The sequence below is a fragment of the Pantherophis guttatus genome, chromosome 1, assembly GCF_059756535.1.
Source record: "Pantherophis guttatus breed Tessera chromosome 1, ASM5975653v1, whole genome shotgun sequence".
Taxonomy (NCBI): domain Eukaryota; kingdom Metazoa; phylum Chordata; class Lepidosauria; order Squamata; family Colubridae; genus Pantherophis; species Pantherophis guttatus.
In genome coordinates, this window is record NC_142063.1 from 281,038,296 (window position 1) to 281,061,829 (window position 23,534).

At 36.0% G+C, this 23,534-nt stretch overlaps 1 protein-coding gene across 2 annotated transcripts in view; it reads left to right on the forward strand.

The window, feature by feature from the left end:
* The window catches only part of KIF26B (kinesin family member 26B), a 307,349-nt gene that overhangs the window by 119,005 nt on the left and 164,810 nt on the right, over positions 1-23,534 (forward strand). For both annotated transcript variants that reach the window (XM_034428212.3, XM_034428213.3), the window contains exon 4: positions 6,864-7,030. In XM_034428212.3, the coding sequence (XP_034284103.2) occupies positions 6,864-7,030 (167 nt within the window). The remainder of the gene's footprint in view (positions 1-6,863; positions 7,031-23,534) is intronic.

Consider the following 23,534-nt stretch of genomic DNA (forward strand, 5'->3'; position numbering starts at 1 on the left):
TACTTTCTTAATTACACACTGTGTGTGTAATTAATTATGCATGTTAATATATGTGTTTAATATATTCAATATTCAATGCAGCTAACAAAATTTAAAACAACACTGTAAAATATTTAAAATACAGATTAAAATTAACAGTAAACTAAATATTAAAACAATTGAGCACCCAGCAAAAGAGATGCTTCTTGTTCTTACATTATCATTGTATAGGGAGATGGGTGACTCTATAAATTGTAAATAAAATATTTATAGTTTTTAACCTGGTGAGATGGGCCAAACCTAACACACAAGGAGGAACGTTGTATAGTATGAAAGCAGAATAGGAGAAAGCCTTCTATGTGTCAGAAAGATGGACCTTTGGCAGTGAATGTAACTTGAAAAAAAAAGAGTCTTTGGTAAATCTTAACAACTAAAGCCAAACAGATTTCTAATCAGAGAAGCAGTTCCTCAGACAGTCCAATCTTGAATAATATAGGACTAATGTTCTTTACCAAAATGTTAAGATGTGTCTGGCAAATCATTGGCAACAACTGCATATAAGTCAATACTAGCATCATACATTTTCTGTGTTTGCTACTTAGTTGCTGCAATTTATATCACCTTTTCAAGGGTAATTCCGTGTAGAACTTGCTGTAGTAATCAAGACAGGATGTTACAAAGACTTAGATACTCATTGGCTCAGCAAGGGTCACAACTGGTACTGTCCAAAGTTCTTCCTAGATAGTGTCTACAAATTCAGCAATAGTTAAGAACAAAGAGGACAGTATGATGGCTCAGCAGGTAAGATGCTGGGCTTGTCAGCTGGAAAGCTGACAGCCTGGTTCGAGACCCAGCATTGCGCGACAGGGTGAGTGCCTGTCTTCGCCTAGCTCCTGCTTACCTAGAAGTTCAGAAGCATGCAAATGCGAGTAAATAAATAGGTACTACTTAAGTGGGGAGGAAGTGCTCCACAATGTCTTGCTGGCCACATGACCATGGAAACATCTTTGAATAATGCTGGCTCATCGCCTCAAAACAGAGTTGAGTGCCACGCTTATAGTCAGCAGTGATTAGCAAAGTAAAATCTGCTGGGACTCTAAGAATCAAAGAGCATTTATAACTATGAACCTGTGGTTTTTTTCAGCATCCCTACCCAAAATCTGTGGATGTGCCATTCATAACTTCAGGTTTACCTACAACCTCTCATTTTTGTTTAAATTTAATTTCAGTTTGTCCAGCCTGTTATTAGGTACTACAAAGTGGTCTTATTGCTTCCCTGCAATTCAACAAAAGGAATAATTTAGTTTTGGCACTTGATAAGAGCTGTGGTAGTACAATGGTTAGAATACAGTACTGCAGGCTACTTCTGCTGACTGGCAGTAGTTCGGCAGTTTGATTCTCACCAGCTCAAGGTTGACTCAGCCTTCCATCCTTCCGGGGTGGGTAAAAGGAGGGCATTGTTGGGGGCAATATGCTGACTCTGTAAACCGCTTAGAGAGGGCTGTAAAGCACTATGAAGTGGTTTATAAGTCTAAGTGCTATTGCTATTCCAAAACTTGGTGCTCTTCCCAGCAGTTTCCTGTGAGTGTTGATTTATTTATTTATTTAGCGTATGGCTGGTCACGCACAATATTAAAACACTTCATTTTTACAGGTTAAAACAATTAAAACAATTTAAAAAGAGCAGTAAGAAAACCTAAGAGGAAAACAGAAATAACATTTCAGAGTTTAATGTCGAGTTTGGAGATCCAGTCAGTAGCTGTCGTTGTTACGCAGAGGAAGTCCCTAAAATCTCCTGGATACCTTCTGTTAGAGCATTCCCTCACTATATGTTGGATAGTCTATCGGGGGCCCCCGCAATCCCATTGTGCTGAAGGTGTCTTTCCCCATTTATACAAGGAGTCGGCACACAGCCCATGAGTCCTTCTAATTCTATTGTATGTCATCCATATGTGTCGGGGTAGATTAAATCCTGGAGGTATACTATTAGGATTAATATGCTCAGAAATATCTTGGGGGGAATAGCTACTCCACGCTTCCATCCACTTTTGTGTGGTGTTCTGATGATTGGCCAGCAGCTTAAGCGCTGTCAAGAGTTGTGGGTTTCTTGACTTTAATCGGCATCTTAAGAGATCAGCAATGTAGCCATGAATGGGTAGAGAGGAATTTAACAGGATCTTACTATACTCCCGGATGAGAGCTTCTTGTCGTCGTAAGTGCGGGGGAAGTATGTGACTAACTGGTAACCAGTAACTAGATGTAGATTTTATGCACCCAGTAATTAGCCTCATCATATGGTTGAGTTGAACATCAATAAGTCCTGTATGTGAGCTGTTTATCTATACAGGTGCGCAGTATTCCACTGCAGAGTTGCAAAGCCCGAGGGCTGCACATCGAAGAGTTGTGAGTGTTGAACAGGATAGGAACAAGACAGAACCTTGTGGGACACCATTGGTTCATGAAAGAGGAAGCTAGGGTATTCTGGGAATTTAGAATTCAGCGATGCAAGTGCCATACAATGTCTCAGACTTAACTGTTGATAAGAAAGACAAAAAAATCTTGATAATGAACTGTGGCAAAGAAAGCAAAGATAGTATCAATAGGTGCTTTGGAACAATTCCAAAACACCCGGAGCATTGTTTGAATATCATTGGCACTGACAAATTCACCTTCAGTCAGTTGCAAAAGGCAGCTTTACTTGGAACAGTTTATATCCTGCAACTATATTTTTAATATTATTAACAACATATGCCTCTCTCAGGTCCTTGGGAAGGATTCAGGTGAACAAAAATGCCACTTCCAGTCTAAACATCTGGCTGACAATGCGACCAACATAATAATAATCTAGAAGTGCTTGTACATGCTTGTACTGTATCTAGCATGTGACCAATATGATAATTTTTTAAAGGCCTGGGAGGCAGAATGTTAATTATTAAAGTTTTTAGACTGCATTACTACAAATAAAGATGTAAAATTATGGTGATGCTTTGTGCCTTGAAGCATCTTTCCCAAATAGAACTAAACCATTTTAATTATTCCATATTGAGATGCTTCTCTTTGTGAGTTCCAAGCCTCCTGTTCAATAGAAAACCATTTCAAATTAAACGGAGCTACTTATTACATATTAGATGAGTTTGGGGACAAATAACATTAATTTTTTAAAAAATATTTTCCCTGTACAACACTTTGATAGATACTTTTAGTAGTATGTTAGCAAATTCTTAACTGCATCTCATTAATCTTAAAAGAGACCAATTTTCAATGGCTGCTGTTCTTGAGGAGAAAGGAGAAAGGCTATATGGTTTTTTAAGTTTATGGTTCAGAACAAAGAATAGGAATTCAAAAAAGAATTCCTATTTGTGCTGCCCACTTGCACTTAAAAGTGTTTTATGTATACAGCATAAAGATTGCATTGACTGTGGTTGCTGGGCTAGGCAGTGATATCCTGCGACTATATTGACAAAGGATCCACTCAGAACTTATCCCATTAACCTATCCTAAACCTCTACCCACAAAAGAATTAGCTTCCTGATAGAACATATGAATAAGGGAAGGGGGCAACTACTGTATTTGTTGAAGTTTTCCTTTTGAACTAGGCATTTTCAGAAAAAAAAGCAGCAATTCTTTATGAAAAATCCATGCTGTGTATGTGTTTTATTATTCCTATTATATCTTTCTTAGTGTGTTAGAGGATTATAGGCACATATTCTGTTGGTTTAAAATAAAACTTGGGTATAGGAGTAGTTTTAAACTTATTCTGACAAATTTATTGGTGGACAGAGCTTTACAATGTAGAAACATCATTTGCATATCGCCCCCAAACAATCTGGGTCCTTATTTTACTGACTTTGAAAGGATGGAAGGCTGACCTTGAGTTCTGTCAGGATCGAATTCCAGGCTGTGGGCAGAGTTTTTCCTGCAATACTGCACTATAACCACTGAGGCATCAGGGATCTTTGGTTAAGCACAATGTCACATGACTACAACTTTCTGCCTACATCTCCATTGACTTTGCTTGTCAGAAGCTGGTTGAGAAGCTTGCAAATGGTAGTCACGTGACCATGGGATGCTCTGACTATTATAAACACATGCTGGATGCTAAGCACCCAAATCACAATCACGTGTGTGCAGATATGCTTCAATGAGCCCAGGATTGAGGACTGTTTATTAATCTCCTTTTTCAGCATGATCATAATTTGAGACTGTTGCTGAATTAGTGATTGGTAAGGAAGGACTAAATGTATAAAGTAATTTACAAATTTCCACTAAAGGCCTGATCAGTGATCATCATAAGCTCTCCTTAGCCCTCTGTTACTCGGGAATATGTGTGACTGATTTTTTCCACTCAAGAAAAATTGAGCCATTATTGGAAAGACAACTGCTGAAATATCATAGGGTGTGATGATTGCCCACTAAAATGAATAAAACTCTTTATTTCCTCTGGAATGGCCACTCTAATTGGAATTTGTGTATAGCAGCATCTTTGTGTGGAAATGTTTAAGGATCACACAAAAACTTTCTTATGGCTATAAAGAGATCTGTGATTGTGGAAGTAGATTCTACAGAATTTCCAATTTGTCATTTCTTAGGAGCAGACAGTTTCATACTGTAGGACCTCACTGAGGTCAACTCATGAGCAAAGAAATATGACTAGATGGATGGACACAAGAAAAAAAAAGACTGTTGAAATCATGTCATGTGATATTGCAGTTTGCTGTAGTGCTGTGTTGGCTCATTTGCAGCTTCACTTATCTCTCCTTTGTTCAGTTAGAAGATATATCAATTCTTGAACTTTATGTATAATGATTTGTTATTTAATAGTGACTTCTGCCCAGCCTGAATTAGCTTAGGAAAGTGCTGTCCCCAGTCATTTCTAGGAAATACCTTTTCTTTCTTAGAGAATGTGATTATTTTTCCGTCTACATAGTTTATTATAGTAGACTAGCATGAAAATTAGATTGCATAATTTATGTCAAGCTGAATACCACCCAATCCCCAACCATTTTGTTTTGTCTTGTGTTTGATGACCCATATCTGTGTGTGTGTGTGTGTGTGTGTGTGTGTGTGTGTGTGTGTGTGTGTGTGTGAGAGAGAGAGAGAGAGAGAGAGAGAGAGAGAGAGAGAGCAATATTGGAAGCAATCAGAAGGTGGTAGTAAATAGCAGTGGTGTTAGTGCTGTTTACTTAGAAATAAAATCAGTTGAAATCCAAGTGTGGATTTTCCCATTAAATGTTTAGGATCAAATTACTAAGTAAAGGTCAAAGAAATAGCTGAACAAGTTAAAATGGGGAATGCCAGTTATGGGTATTCTGCACCTACCAAAATAATGGTGTGATGAAAAGCACAATCTACCAACAAATAGATCACAAGTTTTTATCTGCTCTGTATACTATTTGGCTAGGTTGTGATCTTCTGTCAGTATTAAAGCTTGCAGAGAGCCAATTTTTTTCTTAAGGAACCTAGAGGAATAAATCTAAAAGGTGAAGTTTGATCTTAGACTGGAGAATATGGGTGTATTAAAATACCTAATTAAATTACCAGGAATAAAATGCTTCCATGAAAATTGTACTTTCTGATGTGCAGGACATGATTCATCTAACCTTGAATTTCAGTAGAACAGGTTACTTATGATGTCAAGATAAATATGTAGACCAGCTTGCTTCACATGAGGAAAAATGTGGAGGCAAGAGAAATGCAAATGTAACAGATGGTAACAAGGTCATTTAGTATCTTCCTTTCTTGGGAAATGTAGAAAGATGTTAAAAAAACCTTTTTTTATACTGAGGACTGCATTCCACCCTAAATACAGTATCCGTATTTTTAAGTTTGACATTTTATAGCTGTAACTATGAATGTGGCTGCTGTTTGTTTACTTTTAATTATAATGTGCAATGATGTTTTAGTGCATTTTAGAAATTATGATTTTAGTTTCAGTGGTGTTTTAGATTGATCTTATTGTTAGCCATTGCAGGCTGGTTTGACCAGGAGTGAGTGGGAGAAAAGAGAGAAAGAAAGAAAGAAAGGTTTTGTGTTATAAACAGCACAGAAGAAGAATAAAAATTCCTACTTCGACTGTACTCTATGATCTGTACGTTTGCTACTTTTAATATTTAACATTACATAAGTCGGAGCATAATATGACAAACAGATTCTAACATCTTAACCTGGTTTGTAATCACATAATTTTGAAGCTCAGAATAGTTATTTGCTTGGTATTCAAGTCACCAAGCTTGCAGTTTCAACCTGTGTGTTTTTTGTTTTTTGTTTTTAATTTGATTTATATGCCGCCCTTCTCCGGAGACTCAGGGCGGCTTACAATGCGTTAAGCAATAGCCTTCATACTTTTGTATATTTATACAAAGTCAGCTTATTGCCCCCACAAACTGGGTCCTCAGTTTGAGTGTTGAGTGAAGTTATGCTGCAGCATTTATAAACATGTGTAGAAGTTTCTTTTAATAAATAGGCTTTGACTAATACCTTCAAAGTGCACAAATTGCTACAGTGGCACAAAGATAATGCTTTAGACTTTCTCCTTCAATCCGAAGGAATACCAATGCCATAATGAAAACTTAACAGGGTCAGAATGTTATTTTAGCTCATAGCTTCCAACAAAAATGAGGTGAAGTTCTAGCAAGAAAGTGCTAGAAGTTCATGTGCTAGAACTTGCGAATCCCAAGTTTCACAATGGGATTATAAAAGATGTAAATGAATGTAAAGATCATGATATGAAGTTGAAGGACATGTACTGGTTTTTTAAGCCAAATGCACACATACCCTGCATAACACAGTGGTGAATATAATACATTCTAAGAGTCCATTGGAGTGGGACAACCAATAAATTGAAATAAAGCAAAATAAAAGAAATAACTTTGTTTTGTTTTTAGATTTCTCAGTTGATCACCGAGTCTGGCCGCGATGGACTGACCGAAGCTGTGCTGAACCATTACAATGCAGATAAACCTTCCTTGTATAGCTTCCCCAGTTCCCAGACGACCTGTGTTGCTAGTGATACCTCCACAGGTACCTCGGTGGCAGCTTCCTTTTTTGCCAGGTAAGACTGAAAGTTCTGATTTGGATTATTTTAAATTGTCAAATAACCTTATAAAGAAAGCACACTTGAAGACTTGATGGAAGGGTATAGTAACATAGATAACATTACATGCTGCAATTTTACATAGAATTATTTGTTGGGTAGGGAATAACATGAGATATAATTTTTGTCCTAATTTAATTGGGAAGAAATGCTTTTAAATGCAATTGAGTATGAAAGCAACATTCTCTGGAACACAGTCCTTTATTCAAGAGAGAGTGCCTGCTGAATTGAGGCTCCTATCATTTGTTGACTGCCACCGTATATATATTCATGTCACTCTAGTAATTTTTACAAGTGATCCTTTGTCACTAGTCGATGGCCTTAGTTCTATTTACAATGTAACGTGTTTCCAAGGTGAAGGCAATTGAATTACTCCAAACTAGGAGGTTTTGTTGAAAATAACCACCTGTATGCTGAGTTAGTCTTTTTTTTTTTTTGGAAAAATCATTATGGAAATAATAGTAATTCTTGTCTCTGATTTGACATGTTAGAAAATCCTACAGATATGTCTAGACTGAATCAAAACAATCCTATCATTTTCTTTTGCACACTTTACCAGAATCATAGAGACTTTCTGACAATAGCATAATCAAAACAATGCCCACAAATCAAAATATTATTGATTTTCACTGAACAGATCAGCAGAAATAACTGAAATCTTGAGTCAATACTACATGTGTTCCTCAGGAAGTGGGTGACCTTTTGCGGCATACTTCCAAGGGTCCAATTAATTATTTTAGGTAAATCAATCTCCTAACATTTTTATTACAAATTGGGCAACATTTACTGTACAGTGCATCAATCTGATTATCCTGTATGTTTAAGCATTATACTGAAAGTAATGGATGTTGCAGTAAAAGATCAAAGTATAAGATCCAGTCTGGTATTGATTTATCAGAATCTATCATTAACTTAATCCAAGAGAAAAATGGAAATGTCTTCTTTTACCTCAGGGCTAAATTACTTTCTACTGAACATGAATAGTCATAGGCTGCTCACATACATTCAGCTGTTTTATAAATACACACACAGAGAGAGACAGACAAAAGTTCATGTGATTATATCTCTGGTGTTTTCCTTGTTGAACTATCTGGAAATGTATAATGGATCTACCTGTCTTCTGGTTCATATTTACCTTTAAATATGTTAGAGTTGGAGGTTGGATCTGCTAAAATAATTGCTAAAACAAAAGTTTGAATCAGCCCTTAGCATCTCTGTCTTTTATTCTGGAGAGTTGTAGATTGGAACAAGAGAAATTGGCAGCAAGGACATCCCAGCAATTGTTATCCTTTGTCAAGTTAGACAGATAAAATAGATGTTTGGTTTGCAGAATTTTTGTTCAAATTTCTATAAATATTTGAGTAACAAGAAATTGTATCTGTAGATGAGAAAATAAATTACATCGAAGAAATGAATAATTATTGCTACCTATACATTACAAATGTAAGTGGTATACTTTGACTTTCAGGATGCAAAATAAAAATTCAGAATGAAAACAGGACATTAACGTTATTCTTGGAGTAGAAAATACCAGATTCAAGACATTGATGAATCTAGTGTAAAATAGTTGCTGTTGCAAGTCTTATTAAAGAATTAGAAGAAAACCTGTATGATCTTAATGATAATCATTTGCTTTGCCAACTTTCTTCCAGTTATAACTAACTAACAGGCTAACACAGTTGCTAAAGCGCAGCTGTAACATTTTTAACACTCCAGCCACACAATTACCATGTCTTCTGAGTACTGTTGACAAGGCTGGTAAAAGAAATAGTGTTTTGTTAAGAAGGCAATTCATTCAGCCAACTTTCTCCATGCAATTAGTGGGCACAAACCAATGGCTACTTGAAAATGTAAAGAAACCTCTGTGTAATTTCAAGAAAAGTTAACATATGTCTAGCTTTCAGCTTGGCTCAAGGTTATATGTTTATGTATGGTTTTACTTTACAACAAGATCACAGTAGGTTGGGGGGAAATTATAAAATGGCAGTGTTGTTTAAATATATAGCTGGTTTATACACATTCCTCAATTTAGCATAACCATAAATCTTTTTGTGTATTGACCTGAAATGATTATTTTATAAAGGAACATGTGTGCTTCCAAAAGGAGCTACTTTTTCACCCAAAAAAGTACTGCATTCCTGAAAAATAAAAGCTCATTTATGATATGATACAAGAAATTGATCTTGTGGACCGTTAATCTTCAAAATCAGTATAAACGAGTTGGCCAGTTAGAAATACAAAAGTGAAAAAAGACCAAAAAATATTTGTAGTTGCTACTGCGCTTTGTGCATGCATGAGTGTGAACATGATATGTGTCCCTTTCCCCATGGAAGATTTACATAATAGCTCTATTTGTAGGATAGTCTTGGATATACTATATAAAAAAGAGTATCACTGACACATTTCAACCAATATGTGCAGGATGTAACTATGGAGGAAGCAAAGCCATTACAGGTAATACTTGACTTACAACAGTTCGTTTAGTGACCATTTGAAGTTAAAACGGCACCGAAACAAGGGACTTATGACCATTTTTCATACCATTGCAGCATCCCTGTGGTCCACATGATCAAAATTCAGACGATGGCAACCGACTCATATTTATGACAGTTGCAGTGTCCTATGGTCATGTGATCCCTGTTTTGCAATGTTCTGACAAGCAAAGTCAAAAGGAATCCAGATTCACTGAACACTTAACTTAATCACTGCAGTGATTCACTTAACAATTGTGGCAAGAAAGATTGTAAAATGGGACAAAAATTAACTTAAATATTTCACTTAGCCACAGAAATTTGAGGCTCAGTTATGGTCATAAGTCGAGGATATGTTGGCAGTTTTGCTTTCCAGCTATGGACACAAATGTCTGAACAAAAGAATCTGGTGCCTTCCACAGGTATTCAACTATAATTCCAATAATTATCAACTAGCATAGTATGGGGAAAAGAAAGAAATTGCACCTCAACCAGAAAACTTATTATGTAGTTGTGCTTGTTGATTCTAATTTAACTTTTGCCACAGAGTTGTTTTGCAGATAAAATAAACTAATCCTCTTTATCATGCCAGGGGCTCCTAAGGTAGGAGGGATAAATAAACAATATGATAGAAGCAGTTAGACATTTATTTTGCAGCAGAATGCCCAAAGGCACCCTTATGTAAAGCACCAGCAATAAATGATGCAACATTGCTATATATATATATATGTATGTTCACAGTTTTTTAAAAAGAAATTCAGCAATAAATAAAACATGTACATTTAAATGAGCACATAAGAAGTTCCAAAGTGTTGCTAACTCCTAAGCAATAAGAAGAGCTTATATGCCTACGTATCTATTATGTAGATCTTCACACCTATGTGTAAGTTTGACAAGCTCAGTCAACATAAAGGATGGGAATCTGGGTACAAAGGCCTTCAGAAAGATTTGCTTTGATCATCTGTGTGAAGAGCCCTCACTGATAGGAAATACCCACCTGAGTCAATAGAATTAAACAGTTCCCTAATTCTAAAACCGTGAAGTGACTTGGGTAGAATGGATAGTTATCTTCCCCCTCCCCAAATAAAAATTGAATTCTAGAATTAGAGACTTGTTTACGCCTAAAGTTCATATTGAAGCATGTTATTCCATAGTTCAGTACTCTTGTTCTGAACTTAAATAAACTAAAAAATACTTATTTTCCTTCATGTTATTCCATTTTGCAGTATCTTCATTTTCAGGAATGAGTGATTGCAAGAAGGATGTCCTGGTCCAGAAGTGAGTGCAGATAAATCAAGGCAAAGGACCTCCTAGCTACATCTGGTACCTGCTCTAGGGGGACCCCCAAAGTTTACACCTGTTCCATTTGGAGAAATGCAACACATCCAGAAATAAAGTTAATAGATTCCTCATACTGGAAGAGCCAATCATTCCATTTTGGTCTTGACAGTATTGCTTGCCCAACCCAGGGTTCAGAAACTCTAGTATCACCTGCATACTGATCGTTTTGGGCCCTATACTTGCTAGCAAATGATTGCACTCAGTGCTTTCACGCAGATATTAACTGAGAGGAATGAGAGTGTTGAGCTCCAAGACCCACCATAAGTAATGGATCAAAGGCTTGACTCTCCCCATCCCAACAGTGACTGGAACCAACCTAAGAAAAAAGAAACACCATGTAATACCATACTTCCCACTCCTAATCCCATGGTCAGCCCAGAAATTTATTTATTTATTTATTTATCTAATTCACACACATAAACTCAGGGCAGCTTACAACATTAAATATTATGAAAATATAAAACCCATAAAACCCTTCTCCCATCATGAAAACTGGAAGAGACATCAAGAAGAACTAGGAAAATCTGGCTACTCCCTTCTAGACTCTGCTAAAAGTCATTCTCAAACATAGCCAATGCTATTTCCATGCTATGTCCTGGTTTAAAATCCAACTAGAAACGATTTAGAGGATCTGTTTCATCCAGGCTCTCTAAAGTTACAAGCTAAACATGTTTCCAAAAACGGGAAGGTTGGGTCTATTGGTGGCTTTAGACGAGGAAGTAAACATTGACCGATGCAGAGAATCATATCTCTGAGAGAGGAATATCTTCTTGATAATACACATTATGTCAATCATCTCACTGAGAATAAGAGCTCAAAATTTCCTTTCCTTGAAGTCTTTTGCTTTAGTTCTGAAATGAACAATATGTGGTGTTTCAGATGCTGTTGTATTTTCTCTGATTATTCACTATTGGCATATTCATTGCAGCTGATGGAAACTAGAGTCAACAATATCTGGAGGGGCACGTGTTGTCCAACGTTGTTTTAGTTTATACTTTGTTTACTTTCTGTTGAATTATTCCAATTATCCCAAGAGTCCCTTAGGAGTTGGGCGGCATAGAAATGTGATAAATTAAATTAAATTAATTTATGATCCTGTTTTGGTGGTCTTTATATTTATATTGGACAATTATTATTTTTTTTGCTATGTTTATCTTAGTTTCTGGTCCGTTAATTTAATAGTTTAATTATATCCCCTGAATTGGATGTTTTGGCTCTCTTATTTGCAAATTAAGACTTGCATCTGTGTATCTCCCACATTCTTTAGTAACCCAACTCTTTCCTAAATGCCCCTGTGTACAAATAGCACAGCACAGCATAGCATTTTATTTTTTTCAAGATAGTCTAAGTGGAATAAAAAATGGTGGAAGCAAAAATCTTAATTTCACATGTCCTTTGTCCTAATTATAATTGTGAATGGTGTAAGATTACCATTTATTTTCTAAAATTGGATCAAAATGGAAATCAGGGTCATGGCCTAATTTTATAGAAAGAACAGCAGAAGGGTTTTAGATAATCTGCAAATTTTATAGCAATGAAGAGATTTGCAGATTGAAAAACCCCCACTGATTTACCTAGCACATTTTTGTTTATATATTACTATATGTGGAAATAGAAAACGATGTTATTCTGGTATGAAGCTATGTACCCTCAACAGTTCAGAGGATTTTTTGAAGGTCCCTCTAGATGAGAATTTATGAGCTCACAATATTATATGAAGGAGGAAGAAAATGAGCAAACAGGATAATGTTTGCATTTGAATTGAAGATTGGACCCCATGTCATTCTTTTCTGTTTATTTCTAACCTTATTTTAGACTGCTTCCAAATTTAGAGGAACATTTGTATTTTTGGACAAGAGTAATCCTTTCTGATCTTTTAAAAATAAAACCGACCTATCCCACTGTTCCCTGTCAACAAAAGCACAATATTTAATACTTCAACTCCAAGGAAGAAATAATGTTCTAAATGAAAGCAGATCGTTTCCTTTCTCCTTGTGCCAGCTCTTTGTTTAAGCAACTTACATTCATCCCAGATGTTCATGAAAAAAAAATCCTTAATATACAACAGAATTTAACTTTATTTTTACACACTTTGTTGTAACATGTGTAAAAATATCAAGATCTTAAAGTGCCGTACCATTATTTTATATGTTGTCCAAAGAAGCATTTAATACCAGTAATGTGAGTAAAATTATAATGCTTTACTTTCTTAAAGCTTTTTTTAGGGACTAAGGTTCTTTGGACTTTTAAATAATAGCAAACAAAAGCCAGAAGATAGAAGGTTGGAGATATTAGAAGAATAAAGTGATCACATACGGCATCTGTCCTAGAGGGATGCAGTCCCCATCATTACTTGCCATGCAAATATCCTGATAGGAACCAACTGGCCAGTGGTGAAATTCCAACCAGTTTGCTACCGGTTTGCTGGCCGTGCATGTATGTTGCGTGCCAAACACGTGCTGCATGCGCAATGTGCACCAAACGTGCTCTGCATGAGTGTGCGCATGCTCAGCATGTGCCAAAAGGAGGCTTGGGAAAGTAATTAGAAGCAAGAGGGGGATCAGCTGTGGCGCGTGATTTAGCTTCCCTAGAAAGCAGGATTTCCTAATCCTGCTAAACCCCACTGCACAGCTGATCGTCGGAAATACCAGTTGGGAGGAACCAGTAGTTTGTTTTTTTTTACTACCGGTTCGCCTGAACTGGTAGTTTTTATCACTACCGTTCACCCGAACCGGGGTGAACCAGTAGCATTTCACCCCTCCAACCGGCTGAACTAGGTAATGTCTGAAGAATGGAAGCTTCTTCTTGGCTAGGTCCATAGTTTTGATATATAGTAAGATAAGGACAAATGCCTGATATCAGAGAGATAGTTTGCATGAGGGATAGGCAAGTTTATTTTGGGGAAATAGAGCAGAAAGAATGATCTTTCCTTCCCGCGTATTATCTAGGTGCCACTGATTCGACTTGACCTTTGTTTGACTACATGGTCAAAGTGAAGGGGAAAAAAACCATGTAGCAGCTTTGTAGGATTGCTATCCTTTCTGGCATGGCAATGTGAATTGGATGGGCCAGTTCAATAATAATTTGCTTTTTCTACTTAGAAATCTTCCATTAATTACACTTCTAACATTTTTGCTTGCACAAGCTTTTGGATCCAGTCTCTTCCTTCAAGCAGCTGAAGGTGGAGAGCTGGGAATACCTGAGAATTGTTTTCAGTCCAAAGGGATATTACTAGGATAGATGCCGATCTGACTATGATTTATTAAGGTTTATAAACAGTCTCACTTCAGAAGCTTTGGGCAGTATATGAAATCAAACACAAATGTAACATAATAAAGACAGTAATAAAACCATAAGCAATAACAGACAATTATAAACTGACACACACACGATTTCTTTCATGGAGCAATTAGACCATATGCTTTGCATAATTATTCCACTCCCTTTTTTCATTATGATTTAATACCATTCACCTTAATAGTCAAAAGTAATTTTTTTGAGTCTTTCTGTATTTGGAAGGCTGCTGACCAATTTAATGCTTGTGGAAGCCATTTTTGAAGCATAATCCAATCTCAGCCATTATGTACATCTGCAATCATAGCTTAAAAACAGGAGGGTAATTTAATAGAGAGTATATGGAGATAGTATAGAATTATTTTATAAAATGTAATTCTGGCATATTATTTAACCCTAAAAATTACTAAAAAGCTTCTTGAAAAACTTTTGTTTAGGAAAGAGAAAGTTAAAATGCCAAGTGATTGAAAAAAATGGCAAGGCACTAACCTGATAACAGCAACTTCAATTGTTTGACAATTAGGCAGCCTAACAAATTCAATTAGTGAATCAATTTGGTTGGAAGTAAATCCTGATAAATTCAATGAAATTATAAATTTAATGAAATTTCCTGTTTCATGAAAGAAGCAGAGCAAAGAATAATAAAAGTGATAAAATAGTATAATGCAAAAAAAAAAAAGAATATTATTCTTTCAGTGTTGCACAAATATTAAAACACAGTCTGAATTAATTGTATAGATACTATACTGCTTTATAACGTTAGAAATAATAGAAAGGAAAAGACCTAGAAGTCAGTGTAATGGGCAAAACCATCTAAAAAACCTGAACAAATTACTCAAAATTCCTTTGTCTTGTCTCTTTGTTTACAGGCTAATTCAAATATTAACAATAAACAAAAAAATATTTGCTACTTTCTTTTTAGTAAATGTACTTAAGACTGTGAGCATAACATTCCAGCCTTCAAGAAAAGGTCTATAAACCTGAATAAATTTAATCCATGTTTGCTAAATATTCTACAAGTAAAATATAACATGCAGGTATTTATAATATTGTTCTCAATTAGTTATTCAGTCCCTTCTGTTTGTCAGTAACTGCTTCTTTGAGTTCTTATGAGTTCATGTTTGTATCATCAGTGATATTAGCCAGCCTCCTTGAGTTTGTGTTCAGTTGCCTTCATTTGTTTACAACCACCAAGTTCTTCTTTTCTGTATTATATTGTATTTCAAAATATGTAAGCTTTAGCATCATTATTAAAAGTTTTTTGTGAGCAGTTGGAAGTTATTTCAAACAATATACTTTATATGTATGTTATGTATTCAGAATGTGTGTGTGTGTGTGTGTGTGTGTGTGTGTGTGTGTGTGTGTGTGTCTGTTTTAGAGTCATTTTGTATAATTTGGCATTTTTGGATGCTGCTGCTGTTACTATATTATTATTTTTTCAAGAGCGGTGCATCAAAATTTCAATAATGTGTGCCATTGTGCGTACAGGAAAATGACAATAAAGGTTATGTTCTTGCAGTTCAAAGTATTTTAAACAATTTTCTCCGACATAGTTCAAAGGCATACATTTCTCTTTGCCCAGCCTTTATGATTACTCACATTCATAGATAAATGCTGCAACTGGGAAAAGTGATGACCTTGACAATACATGACTGTGTTGTCAGGTGATGTTTCTGCACATTAATATTTTGTCCAGATCTACTATAGGCTGTGTCTCAAGTATTTCATAGCTGTAGTCAATGATCATCTCTGTGAATGTTTAACCCTAGGAAGATAAAATTATCACTTAAACGTTTCGTGCTTTTGGACTCATGCTGGAACCCATCCTCAGAGAACTTCTCTCTACCAGAATCATAGTGATGTCACCAGCATATGAAGTTTTGATGTTTCCAATTTCAGCTTCTTTGCCTTCAACTTTTCTCATAGTATATTCTGCATATAAATTAAATAAATAAAGGGAGCAGTATATGACCTCGGCATACTTCCTTCCCTGTTCTGAACCTTTTAGTTTATCTTCATTCCATTCTAGTTATTGCTTTCTAGTCTTTACACCCATGTGTCAAATTATCCACAATTTAGTTGTCATGTCTACAGTCTACACTCTAACCTGGCGATGAAATTAGATTTTCTAAGGCTCTCTCCATCTTTGGGATTTGATTTGGTCAGCTGTATGCTGAAGAGTAAATATTGGATGTAAAGTGCCAGGAAAGTAGGGCTCGAACTTTCGCTATTACTGACAGCTCTGAAATAGCACATTCAGCATATCTTGTGGAATTAGAACCATCCAAACATAGAAAGACCTTTACTCTTGCATGAGTGATAGCCTTCCTTTAGCTATTTTGATTGGAAGATATAGGAGGATCCTATATCTGGAATTTTTATATCCCTACGAGGGATACAAAAATAAACTCGAGTTTATTTAAGATACTCTCTGTCATTTTCTTAAATATTTTGCCCTTCCTGTTTAATTGTTATCCTAGGTTTCTTTCGTCTGCTTATTTAGATAAATTTATAATACACACACGCTTATACGCCAATACATAGTTTTAGTCGAGAAATCCTTGATATACCTATATGTCTTTTCTAATGCAATGGTTAAATACAGTGATACTTAGGTACTCAACTACTTCAAAACTTGTCAAATTTGGTATTTTGACACAATGTCCTGGTACTCGTCATTTGTTTGATACTTGATGCATTGTGATAGGAAAAGGGGGCTGGCTACAGAGGACAGATAGGAAGTCCACCATGCTGGGAAGGTTGTTGCAAAAGGAAGCTGAGATCAGCAACAGAGGTCTGACAGGAAGTTGGTTGTGCCGGGAAAGTTGCTGACATAGGAAAAGGGGCAGACAGGAAGTTTGTTTGTGAAATAGTTGTTAATTAATAGTTGTTAATCACAAATATTTGTGAAATAGTTGGTAATTGTTATAAGGAGGCTGTCTGTCTGTCTGTCTGTCTGTCTCTGCCAAGAGTTGTTCTGGTATCAGATGCTGTGTAAATAAAATAAAATATATTCTATATGATACTTTGTAGATGATAATGAGTGCTAAGAGAAGTCATGAAATTCCACATAAATGCTGTCTCCAATTTTATTTTGCCATCTTGATCTCAAAAAAATTGAGGCAATTTTTTTTTTCATCTCTACCTTGGATGTTCTGAACATCATAGTACCCTATCTTGTTTATTGCTTTTTAACTGGTTATGTCATTGGATTAAATACTTAAGACCTAGGCTAATGCCAAAGCTCAGTATTTTAAGTATCGGAAGAATTAATTGATTCCAATAATGACATGGGAATTAAGGAGGTTTAGTTTGGCACATATATTTTACAAGTTTAGAACTTAATTTATTAATATTTGTTTTAATGGCAAATGCTTCACTGAGATTTACTAACAAAACATATTAGTCCTTTATTTTGCCAAGTTTCCACTTGACTTAGATAATTTGATCTATTTCCTTATCCTCCACTTTACCCCCAAAGGTCAAGGATCAAGTTGTTTAGTACAAAAGCAATGCTGTGTTTTCACAAACCTTAACAGCAAATGCTAATTGTGGCTTTATATAGTGAGTTTCCTCTTTGTGCCTCCGTTTGCAAATAGGCAATTATGTGCACATTGCATGGCTGGAGAAATACAAAGGTAATACTGGAGTGTGCATATCAGCGCATATTGCCAAATAATGTGGGTTTCTTTTCTGTTATTTTTTTTTCTTTTTGGCACTGAATCAGATTTTAAAACTTGCCAGTACACTCACTAGATTTTGATTTGTCAACTGGATCTACCCAGCTTCACCCATATCCTGCCTTCCTTGAGATGGTGTTTTCAGGGAAAGTGAATGTCAGTCCAAGTAATGCCTAGAATCTTATTAACCAGTCACCAAGGAGTTATTTGGTTAAAAAAAACCAAGTCCTTAGTTCAGGCATTGTAGTCTTAAGTGTTACACCAAGTGGATAGTTTTATTTAGATTGATTAATGCTCAACTGTTAGAAGCTTCTCCAACTTTGTTACTTTGCCTCAAAAGTGCTGTCAGATAATTATCCAGAGGAGTCTAAATTACCTTTAATCAGCTGCATGTCAGAGAGAAGTTCAAGAGGTGACAGTTTCTTGCAGCCTTCTGTGATGGTGTACAGATGTTAAAGAGTCCCATTCAAGATGGAAATTGGCAATTCTCAAGGTTTCTTTAAATCTCTGTTCTGAAGTTAAATGGAGCCATTAGATCTAGTCTCAAGGAAACAACTCCTGTTACTTTAACTCCTGTTGCTATTTGGGCCTAGACTATTTTCCATCTTAACTGCCAGAAGATTAAATTCGACTTCATTTTAGTGAAATTGCCAATATATACACTCTTGCTATCTTGGAAATAGCAAGACTATTTAAAAATCTTACTTAGTTCTGAAAGCAGCAGAATCAAATTAGTATTGTTAAGTGACATTGATTATCTTTTAAGTTGCAACTGAATGAATATCCAGCAATCTAATTTTCTGCAGAGATCAGAGAGACACGAGATAAATAACATCTAGAGAAACAAAGAAAATTGTGTCTAAACCGTGCCTTAATGATAGACTTCTTTAATTTGTATATATATATATTTATACCTGACATATTTTATTACCTTAAAATTATATCCTTCTGAGCTTTATATTTATCTTTGGTCCCTAGACAAATGTTTGTTCTGGAGAATTATCACATCCTTTTCATCCATATAGTAAGGACTCTCTTAATATGGGGCAAGCATTGCAGTGGATCTTTATTTTTCATAATGATATATATCCAATTATGCATGCTTTGAGATTGCTTGGGCAAATGGGCAATAGGCTTTCAGAACGTGTTTCCTTTTTCACTCTTTGTTGAACTATGGACTCCAGACCCAGATTGATGTAGTGGTCAAGGCACTGATTTAAGGGTAAGGAAATTGCACTTCTAATTTTCAGTGAGGCACAGAAGCCAGTTGGGTGACCTTGGACTATCACTATCTATCAGCTCCAAACCATTTTCAAGCTCTGTGGCAAGCCCGCGGAAGAACAAATTCCTTCTTGTATCATGCATGGATAATTTTACCATTTGATCCAGGTAGTGCAGACCCTGCAGCCAAGTGGGACAAAGATTTTCAAAAGCAATAAACAAGAACCAGGATTCCCTTCATTTATGGCAAAATGCCAGCTGCTTTTGAAGTCCCCTTCTCAGTTTATGCCGTTGTTTCCCAATGTGCAATCTATATAATTTTCTAGTAGTTTGGGCAGTGAGGGATTATGCATGACTGGGATATTACTGGGTTTAATATCCAGTGTATTTGGAGGTCATCACATTGATGAAGTCTGTATTAAATAGCCTGATTAGAGAAATATGGGTAAATGTCTATGGAGATTCTCAGTCATCCAGTCAGGGTTGTCCCAAAGGTGCTTTTTTAAAAAGGCAACTGGACTGCCCCGGTTTTTTTCTTTGAAAATGTGACTTCTCATCCAAGAAACTTCTTGGATGAAAAGTGAAAGAAGACTATGGGTACTTTGCAGAAATTTTATTATGGTGGAAAAGCAAAATTTCAAAATAGATTATTTCAATTTGCACATGCTTCTATACATCAGTTTCACATTCTAGGTATATCTAATTTAGTGTTATATACACACTTATAGGACCATTTCTTCAGGAATATTAGTTAGAGGCACTTCCATTCTTACCTGTAAAGCCAAATTAAACCTGGTGTTCTGGATGCAGAATAGAGATTCTAACCACTGCGCCGAGGTGGCCCAGTGGTTAGAGTGCTGTACTTCAGCTGACTGCTAGTTCAGCAGATCAGCAGATCAAATCTCACTGGCTCAAGGTTGATTTAGCCTTCCATCCTTCCAAGGTGGGTAAAATGAGGACCCAGATTGTTGGGGGCAATATGCTATTTAGTATACTGTCAATTGTTGTAAGCCGCCCAGAGTCCTTGGAGAGTGGGCGGCATAAAAATATGATAATAAAATAAATAAATATCACTGAGCCCTTAGAGCCCTTTTGAAACACTGATGAACATTCTACAAAGAGTAGCATTTTGGGGGGCATTATATTGATTTTATATAGCTTCATTACTCTTGGACCTTCCTCAGTAGATTATAACACAGCAATGGCAACATAACATCTAGCAAAGATAGTGATAGACTTCTTCATTCTCATCAGCTTGCTGGCTAAGTAATAACTTATATTGTCCTTACTGGTTATGGGGAAAAATATGATATTGATTGTTTGATTAATAGCCAATGGGCATGTATCTCCTGTTCTGCTTGTCCTTTTAAGATATAGATATACAAATCAAGGGAATTTGTATCTATTATTATTAACATCATTGGCATTGATAAAATCACCAACATTACTTGGAACAGTTTACAACGTGTAACAATACTTTTTAATGCCATCAAACATCTGCCTACCACAAGTCTTTGGGAATATTTTGATAGGTGATAAAAATACCAAATCCTGTTTAAACAACTGGCTGACTGTGCGGAGAACCATAAAATTTATTATAGCCACTCACTACAAATACTGGGTGGCTTTTAATTTTGCAGTATCAAAAAAGAAATCAGAATAATTATTCTGTTTTAAAATTATATAACTATTTACCTTATTCCAGAAATAGCAATCATGAAAGACAGTTACTGATGAAGATTGATAAATAATACTTTTTGGTTTGTATTTTTTTAATGAAATAATTATTTAGAAAGTCCTTTCTCAAGCTGAAATATCCAGTTTCCATTAACAATTTCTTTCACTTGATTTTTAGTAGAATGCTGAATGTGTAAGATTGTGTAAGGCAAATATATTCAACTTATTTGTGTTCCACTATGTGTTTAAAAACTACTATTTTAAAAATGTAAGTATCAGTTCTAAGAGACAAAAACATATTGGGTAGAGAAAAATACAGTTTCCTTTGTTGTAGAAAAGAAGAGCAATATTTAGACCAAACTTCCAGCAACAGCTTTCTTTACTCTGTCTCCCAGAATTCTCTGAATTCTGGAGTTGGAAATCTGGGAGCTAAAGTTCATTTAAAATAAAATATATTAAAATGATATATTATTTTACTTCAATTTTCTTTTTTGCTCAAGAAACACAATATCAACACAAATGAAGTACAATACAGTTATAAAGGAAAACAGACACACATGAAAAGAAACCTTTGGGTGTCTCTGAATGTTTGTCTCTGTGGGGTTGAAATCTTAAAGATATTTTAACGTTCATATTAATCGTTTTTAGTCCATTTTTGCAGATGAAGGACAACTCTTGTAGGACAATATCACCATTATAATAATCAATCTGAATAAATACTTCAGTTTTAGAGTTTCTTTGTTGTGTTCATTCAGGGATAGGCAGCCAAAGGTTGCATGTAACTGGTTTCTAATACAGACTTGTATATTAAAATTTTGCCCTTGAAATTCAGTTCAAAATGACTAATAGGAGTATGGAATGATAGAAGTGGAAACAAGGACTCTGGGAGAAAAACTGCTTCCATTTCTGTCATTAAAACATCCATTCTATCACCTACCCTGCTTGAAATTGCAGTCCTAAAATTGGAAGGTTTTGTTATTGAATTTTGATAGTACAATTTCAGGCCAATTTTGATTGGATTGGAGATTTAACTGAAAGTTGGCTTTTTTTTAAAAAAAATAGAAGCGTTTTAGTGTTCTTAATGCCAAAAACACTAAAATATAAACACAAAGCATATGGGCCTCCTCCTTGCTGTAACCATCCAGGGAAATCATCTATGCCTCTCCAGTTAGTTAGAGGATTGAATTGTGACTCTGATTGCTAAGAAAGTAGCTTAGCTTCTGTGAGACAACTTCTGTGTCCCTCTTTCAACTAAAGCAATTTCCCCACTTTTGAATACAACTGATCCAATAAAAGACATACTTGATTTCCCCTCCCCCAAGTTTTGCAATAAAACTTGGATTAAAAATAAAAGTTTCGCAGTTAACAAGAAACTGAATTGATTTGTGATGTCGGATCCATGTAAATGTCTTGCAAAATAGCACAAGTAACCAAAAATATTATTCAATGCACAAGACTATTATGTGATCTAGAGCAGGGGTGAAATGTACTTACCTTTCCTACCGGCTTGCTGATGTGCATGCACCGCGCGCCATCGTCTGTGCATGTGTCATCATCTGTGCACGTGCCATCATCTGCGCATGCGCAAAGCCTTCTGCACATGCACAGATGGTCAAAACCGGGACATGCTATCCCGGATTGGGGGGGGCAGAGCCTCCCGCCACTGGCGCTACCGGCTCTTCAAACTATCTGCTGCCAGTGCTACCAGCTCCTGCGAGCCAGATAGAGCCGGCAGCATTTCAGCCCTGATCTAGAGTGCTGGTAACTTGGACAATAAAGAATGATTGACTATTGCCACCAAATATGATAATAGTAATAGTTTGATTAAAACCATACTAACATGGTATAGAAAGAATATACAACGTAGTACCAACGATGGATTATCTTCATCAGTTCTTGATGACTTGCTGAAATAAATTTAGAGGAAATGCTACGCCCCAGAGATTTCTGATGAGATTCATTGAGTTCAGGTTCTAAATCTTCTCCCCAGAACTTTTAAAGATTTTTGTGCTTAATATCTTGAACAGTTCCTGATATATGAACAGTTCTTTCAGCTAAAGAAATCTGTAACCGTGGCTTTTCCGTGACAAGGAACTTCTAAATCATAAAAATACTGGTAAATCTTTATTTTGGAATTAATATTACATTTCATGCCTCTCTCCATTGCCAGTACCTCCTGTCCATTGCAGTACTACAGCACTGGCTGCCCAGTTCCTAAGTTATTCATTCTGTATCATTCAATAATTGCTCGCTTAACAATTGAGGCATTGAGAAACATTGCTTTTGATATGAAAGAAAGACAGAAAAGGCCTAAGAAATCTTCTAATGTCTTCTGTAGTGGAAGTCATCAGGAACAATCAGTCCTGATTGTTTATTCATTCACTATCTTTCTACCCTATTGTGGGTTAACTTTTTATCCACATGTACCTATGACATGGGAAACAGTGATAAAATATGGATAGCTCATAACTCACAGCCAATAGTTAGTTCTGTGACTGAGTAGGGATTTGATAAGACGTTGGGTTTGTCAACCGGGAAGTTGGCAGTTTGAAACCTAAGCACCATGTGATGAGGAGATCTCCCTTTCTTGCCCCAGCTCTTGCTAACCTAGCAGATTTAAAGCATGCAAATGTGAGTAGATAAATAGGTATCACTTTGGTGGGAAGGTAACAATGTTCCGTGTGCCTCGGTGTATAGTCATGCTGGCCACATGACCATAGAAATGTCTTCGGATAATGCTAGTTCCCTCAGCTAGGAAGTGAACATGTGTTGTCCCTC